The sequence below is a fragment of the Orycteropus afer genome, unplaced genomic scaffold (assembly GCF_000298275.1).
Source record: "Orycteropus afer afer isolate SDZICR_OR568_19922 unplaced genomic scaffold, OryAfe1.0 scaffold00085, whole genome shotgun sequence".
Lineage (NCBI taxonomy): Eukaryota > Metazoa > Chordata > Mammalia > Tubulidentata > Orycteropodidae > Orycteropus > Orycteropus afer.
Window position 1 is genome coordinate 9,829,778 of NW_006921672.1, and position 7,698 is coordinate 9,837,475.

At 38.7% G+C, this 7,698-nt stretch overlaps 1 protein-coding gene across 1 annotated transcript in view; it reads left to right on the top strand.

The window, feature by feature from the left end:
• The first annotated feature begins 4,877 nt into the window (after positions 1 to 4,877).
• Positions 4,878 to 7,698, top strand: part of LOC103198016 (keratin-associated protein 9-4-like) — a 26,575-nt gene continuing 23,754 nt past the window's right edge. Inside the window, 1 exon segment of the mRNA XM_042781096.1 lies at positions 4,878 to 5,334. Coding sequence (XP_042637030.1) covers positions 4,878 to 5,334 — 457 coding nt within the window.

Here is a 7,698-nt window from a genome sequence, read left to right on the forward strand (position 1 = left end):
TCAAGGAGATTCTGCTCATAGCAACCCTATAGGACAGAGCAGAACTGCCCCATAGAGTTTCCAAGGCTGTAAATCTTTATGAAAGCAGAATGTCTTATCTTTCTTCCATGAAAGAAGCCAATCTGAAAAAGCTACATATTGTATACTTCCAGCTATAGGACATTTTGGAAAAGAAAAAATTATAGAGACAGTAAAAAAGCCAGGGGATCCAAGGGGAGGACATGAGGGACAAATAGTTGGTGCACACGGCATTTTAATGGTAGTCAAACTATTTTACAGATACTGTAATGGCAGACACATGACCTGATTCTGTCAAAACTGTACTGCACAAAGAACGAACTCTAATGTAAACTATGGACTTTAGTAATAATATTACTCATAATGCATCAACATTAGTTCATCACTTATAACAAGAGAGCAAAATGTTAAAAATAGGAGAAACTGTGTGCAGGGGAGAGGAAATAACGAGGACACTCTGTACTTTCTACGTAATTTATCTGTGACCCTAAAATTGATCTTAAAAAGGTGAAATTAAAAGAAAAAAACAAGCAAAAAGTGCTAATATGAATTGGATAAAACTATTATTATTTGTAGGTGCTATGACTCTGCATGCAAAAATTTCAATCTGATTATTGATAAACTTTAGAAACACTAAAGGAGTTTGGATACAAAATCAACATATGAAAATGAATTATTTTGCTAGATAGGTCAGAAACTTAAAAAGATGAATTTTTAAAATGATAGCATCTATGATAGCATAACAAAGAAATACCTAGGAATAAACCTAATGAAAGATGGACCTATTCAGAGAACAGTATAATATATTTTGACCAAGATATTCTACTCCTAGGTATAGATCCAATAGAAATGTTTTTACTGTATATACTTACCAAAAGACTTGTACAAAAATGTTAATAGAAGCACAATTTTTAGCAATCCTAAACTGTAAACATGTCTATCAACAGTAGAGTGAACAGCTAAATTATGTCATATGCATGAGTGGAATATTTTACAGCAATGAAAAAGAGATTAACTACAAACTATATAGATGAACCTCACAGCCATAATGTAGAAAGAAAGAAGTCAATTTATATTATTTCATTGATAAGATGTTCAAAAACACCCAGAATTGACCTATAAGGAGACAGGTCAATAGAGTGATTACCTACCTTTGGGGATGAGTGAGGAGATATAATTGGGAAAGTATGAGGTTAAGTACCCTCAACTATGTAATACCAACATAGGTGTGTTCACTTCGTGATGATCTATCAAGTGGGAAATTAATCATTTTCACAGTTTTTAAATAAGTGATGTATCTCAAAAAATTTTTAAAAAAACTGTTAGGACTCAAAGATATCTCAAATATCATTGTTATCTAATCTGATTCCTTCATTAAAAAAAAAAAACTTGTACAATGAAAACTCTAAAATATTACTGAAAGAAATTAAAGAAGAACGAAATAAATGGATGCTCATAGATTGGAGGACTTACTATTGTTAAGATGCCAATACTATGCAAAGCAATCTATAGATTCAATGAAGTTCCCATGAAAATTCTAGCAGCCTTATTTCCAGAAATGGAAAAGCCAGTGTTCAAATTTATGTGAAGCCACAAGGAACCCTAGGTAGCCAAAGCAATCTTGAAAAAGAAGAACAAAGTAGAAGGACTCATACATCCCAACCTCAAAACTAGTACAAAACTACAATAATCAAAACAGTCTGGTACTGGCATAATGATAGACGTGCAGACTAATAAAATAGAGTTGAAATCCAGAAATAAACCCTTACATCTATGGTCAATTGATTTTCCACAGTATGTTCAATGGGGAAAGCATAATCTTTTTAATAAATGGACAACTGTATTTCCACACATAGAAGTATGAAATTGTACCCATATGTCATATTATGTTGAAAATTAACTCAAAATGGATCAAGAACCTAAATATAACAACTAAAACCATAAAAGTCTTAGAAAAAAATAGAAATATTGTTTCATTTTCTAGTTTTTGATAATAGATTCTTAGATAATATTCCAAAAGCATGAACAACTAAAGACAAAAGACAAAAATTGGACTTTATCCAAATTTAAAACTTTTGTGCATAAAAGGAATTTATCCACAAAGTGCAGAGACAACATACTGATTCAGAGAAAATTTTGAGGAGCTATATATCTGAAAGATGTCTCTTTGAAGACTAAGTTGCACCTAACCCAAGCTTTTGTGTTTTCAATCGCCTCATATGCATGTGTAAGCTGGGTAATGAATAAGGAAGACCAAAGAAAAATTGATGCTTTTGAGTTGTGGTGTTTGTGAAGAATACTGAAAGTACCATGGACTGCCAGAAGAACTAACATATCTGTCCTGGAAGAACTGCAGGCAGAAAGCTCCTTGGAAGTGAGAATGGCCAGAATTCATCTCACCTACTTAGGTCATGTTGTCAGAGGGGACCATTCCCTGGAGAAGGATATCATGCTTGGTAAAGTGGAGGGTCAGCAAAGAAGGGGAAGACCCTCAATGAGATGGATTGACACAATGGCTGCATGGATGGGCTCAGGTATAGTAGGGATTGTGAGGCTGGTGTAGGACTGGGCAGTGTTTTGTTCTGTTCTACATAGGGTCACTATGAGCCAGAGGCAACTTGACAGCACCTAACAACAACAACAACATATATCTAAAAAGGGTTTAGTATCTAGAATATATAAAGAGCTTCTGTTGTTGTTGTTGTTAGGTGCCATTGAGTCGTTTCCGACTCATAGAGACCCCATGCACAGCAGAACGAAACACTGCCGGATCCCGCGCCAGCTCCACGATCCCTGCTATACTTGAGCCCATCATCGCAGGCACCGTGTCAATCCATCTCGTTGAAGCCCTCCCCCTCTTTCGTCGACCCTCCACCCTACCAAGCATGACATCCTTCTCCAAGGAATGGTCCCTTCTGACAGCATGGCCAAAATAGGTGAGACGAAGTCTGGCCATTCTCACTTCCAAGGAGCACTTCAGGTGCACTTCCTCCAGGACAGATCTGTTAGTTCTTTTAGCAGGCCATGGTACTTTCAGCATTCTCCGCCAGCACCAAAACTCAAAAGCATCAACTCTTCTTCGGTCTTCCTTATTCATTGTCCAGCTCTCACATGCATACGAGGCAATTGGAAATATCATGGCTTCTGTCAGGCACACCTTAGTCCTAAAGGAGACATCCTTGCTCCTCAGCACGTGAAACAGTTCCTTCGCTTCTACAACTTAATAAAAAGACAAACAATGCAATTAAAATATGGACAAAGGACTTTATAAATAGACATTTCATGAAAGAAGATATAAAAATAGCTAACAAGCACATGAAAAGATACTCAGTGTCATTAATCATTAAGAAAATGTAAATCAAAACCACAATGAGATACCACTTCACCCGTGCTAGGATGGATATGATTAAGGAATTAAAAAAAAAAAAAAAAAACAGAAAGAAATTGGATCCCTCATCCTTTGCTTGTGGGATTGTAAAACCCATACAGCTACAATTGCAGTTCCTCAAAAAGTTAAACATAGAATTACCATATGAATAAGAAATTCCACTCCTAGATATATGCCCAAAAGATCTGAAATCAGAATGCAAATAGATAATTGTATACCAATATCATTGCACGACAATCACCAAAATGTGGAAACAACTTAAATGTCTATCAGTAGATAAATGAATAAACAAAATGTAATACACACACACACACAATGGAATATTCCTCAACCATAAAAAGAACTGAAAACTTGATACATGCTGCAACATGGATGGACCTTGAAAACACTATGCTGAGTGAAATATAAGTCACAAAAGGACAAATACTGTATAGAGACCAAAGTTTATTAGTGGTTATCAGGGGTGAGTAGGAGGGAATAAAGGAAGTTATTGTCTGGAGGGCACAGAATTTCTATTAAGGGAGATGAAAAATAATAGTGGTGATGGTTACACAGCGTAATGAATGTAATTAATGTCACTTGCATGTAGAAGATGTTGAAATGGCAAATGTTTAATTATATGTATTTTTACCAGAATTTTTAAAAATGTGCAGGTTACAGTATCTCATGAAGATCAGTGACTCAGCTAGTAAATAGGGTCAGGAGTAGAGTCACCAACTTGTACTGGTTTGCCAATAATTATCCAAGTTATAACACTGGAAGTCCTAAATACTGGGAAACTCCTCAGCCCTAAGGAAAACCAGAGTGATTAGTCACCTCAATAGGTTAAGTGATTGATGCCTTCTGAATCCCAATGTACAGCTTCTACCTGCCTGTTTTGGTTCTGTTTGGCCTCTGGAGGAGATTGTGCCAAAATCCTCTCCACAAGCATCTTTGATAGAACTGGGATACACAGGCACAGTGGTTGCCACAGATGCCTATTTATTGTAGCCTTGATATCAGGCTTGTGTGGTGAGCACACTTGGACCCAGGCAGGGTTTCAACTGATCACTGAATCAGTCACCATCATGTGCCTCTCCAAGTGCACTTCCTAATCTAAGTACAGCCCAGGAGGAACAACTGGTCTGACCCTCCTAAGCCAACTGAAACTATTGCATGACCAGACGATGATTGGAGCAGGAGGATGCTGATGATGTGACCACCTTCCTTTCATCTGGAAAAAGTTTCTGTAAGTAATTCTCAATTAAGAAACATTAAACATTTATTTTCAGAAGATACATAACACTTAAAGAACAAACTCCTCCTTGATAATTCCCCCAATGATGATAGAAAACAACATGAAAAACAACAAGGAAAAGTCTTGCTTATTGGGTCAAACTTGGGCAGTCCAGTGTATAAAAGCCTCAGAAAGGAGTTCTCAGATCTGGGAAACTCACCTCTGAATAGAAACTCACTCTCCACACCTGACACCATGACCCACTCCTGTTGCTCCCCTTGCTGCCAGCCCACCTGCTGCCAGTCCACCTGCTGCCAGTCCACCTGCTGCAGGACCACCTGCTGCCAGCCCACCTGCTGTGAGTCCAGCTGCTGCCAGCCCTGCTGCCGCCCAACTTGTCAAACCACCTGCTCTACCACCTGCTGCCAACCAACTTGTGAAACCAGCTGTTGCCAACCTTCCACTTGCAGCACACCCTGCTGCCAGCCCACCGGCTGTGAGTGCAGCCCCTGCCAGCCTTGCTGCCCCCCTACTTACTGCTGCCAGCCAGCTTGCTCTGGCCCCGTGTACTGCCATAGAACCTGCTACCACCCAACCACCGTCTGCCTGCCTGGTTGCCTTCCCGAGAGCTTTGGGGCCGTCAGCTGCCAGCCCAGCTGCCAGCCATCCTGCTGCGAATCCAGCTGCTGCCAACCTTCCTGCTGCTGAGCCCCTCACCATGCAATCATCTACAAGGACCAGCCTTTTCACAACAAACCTGCCAGCTCCCCAGTTACTGCCACAAACTAGATCACCAGACATCGCTAGCATTCAGCATGCTATCTCATCTTCCTACTACTCATCTTCTTGATCAAAAGGCTCCCTGGGTTGTCCCTATAGGGTGCAGTTGACTTCACTCTGGTTTTCTTCTTCTTTAACTGTTGATCTCTCTGACAGCTGCAAGTCTTCTTCCAGCGTCCTTGAGCTGAAGTCATTGCTCAGTGTTGAAAAGCGACCACTGTTTTCTCCCCTTATATAACCCAAATATAAATTCGTATTATATTTACTCTTTCTTTATAATCATGTTTTTTCTCCCAATGTCTTATTTTCTCCTTTTCATGTTAACTTGGCATTGTCTTCCCAGCTCCAGGCAAACTTCCCTAATACCTTCCTAATCAAATCTTTGCTTTCTTCCAGTTTATATTATAATTTTTCTCTCTTATAAGGCCTTACAGTCATATGTTTTCCATAAATATTATCTTGAACCTGACAATGACCCCTAAAGTGGCAAAACCAAGATGATGATTTCCATCCTAGACATTAGTAAAGTGCTACAGAGAAAAGAGTGGTCAGAACACTGGGAATACATGTGCTGTGGATTGCCTGGCTAGCAGTGAAAGCAAACTTTCTGGAATGCAGATTATTTTTCTGTTTACACATGCACTCTGCAGTCTGTTTCCAAAACCTCAGTGAGCAATGAGGCTAGCAAGCTATTTCAAAAGCCATGCAATATATTTGAGCATCATTGTATTTCCAGCACTGTGTTAGGACATTTAAGCTAGAAACTCATCAAAAGAATACTTCATTCTTCAATGTCATGGAAATGACATTCTGGAATGGTCTCTTACATCTGCCCATGTAAAGTGTGGAAAATAAAAAAGGTATCAATAAACATGCCAGAAAACATTCCCTTGGGACAGATTTCATACACTCTCAAACTTTGAGGTAAGTTATTCTCCTGACCAAGACATTATTAAGAAAATTGAGCGTAGACACAGTCTTGGAATTGAGCTACTCTAACCACTTCATGGAAATTTTACCTTTGAGCGTTCCACAATCTCTGTGGGATTTTTCAGTATTGAATCTGATAACTACCCACTTGGCAGGAGTTTATCAAGGTCCCTTTCATCCTAAGTTTCATCCTAAACACTCTGTTCTGCCCAACCATTATTTGATTGATTGTTAACATGTTACTGTTCTCTGAAGTCCACAGCATTAAAATACATAAAACATTCCAAGGCATAATGCTTTCAAGGAAACCTACACAGTGCCAGGATCATTGGCATTCATCTGGAGAGAGGAAACAAAAGGGTTGGGGAGGGCTGTCTTTCAAAAGGCATTCACAACCATGATAAATTTATCAGGACCTTGGCCTTCAGCCTTGTAGACCTGATTTTTTTTTCACACACCAAGGATGAAGCCATTTCTTGGGGCAGATTCACATTCTCCAAGCCAATAAAGTAAAAATGCCTATTTATTGACTTACAGGCAAATGAAGTTTAACCAGAATGATAATCTTCTCAACCACCACTTTTTCTCCCTATAGAAGATTATTTTGTGAGCAAGGGAAGTAAAAGGAACCAAGTGTTTCATAGCATTTGATGCATCACTTCACAATAGGAATAGTGGAATTGGAAAACTCACAGTCCCACAACTAGCTCTTCTTCTTCTCTGGGTGATGCAGGACTGTGCACTGCCGATATTTGCCTCAGCACTTCTCTTAACTCTAAGTGTCCATCATTCACTAATATACCTCCAACCCCATTTCAATTTCACATCTTTTATAGCTTCAATCAGGTCTGAGTCAATTCTTCAGACTTGGCATATATTCTTTCTAAGGTGACACTGTAGAATTTGGTTTTGGTCCTTTATAATGTAGATTCCCTGTCTTGGGTGATATCTCACCCAACTTGTGTCTCCAAATTTCATTGCCTCCTCATTCAAGCCATTGCATCATGACTTTCTGTGACATAATTTATACTTCAGTTTAGTTTATTTGTACCATAATATCTCTTGGTTATCTATGATATTTCTAATTGCATTTTGGGATGGGTTGAGGTTTTTACCCTTTCCCTTCTTTTCCAATTATTAAAAAATTAAAAGAATCCTCTGTGATATAAAGTTGTCATAACAATGTTGGATTGACTCTTATTTTTCTTTTTCTTTTTTTTTTAATTGTGATTTGGGTGAAGATTTACAGAGCAAATTCACTTTCCATACAGTAGTTCACATACACTTTGTCTCATGACATTGACCACAATTTACCACAATGTAACAACTCCCCTCCCACTTCCTCCCAATAATTACCTCTTCCCTG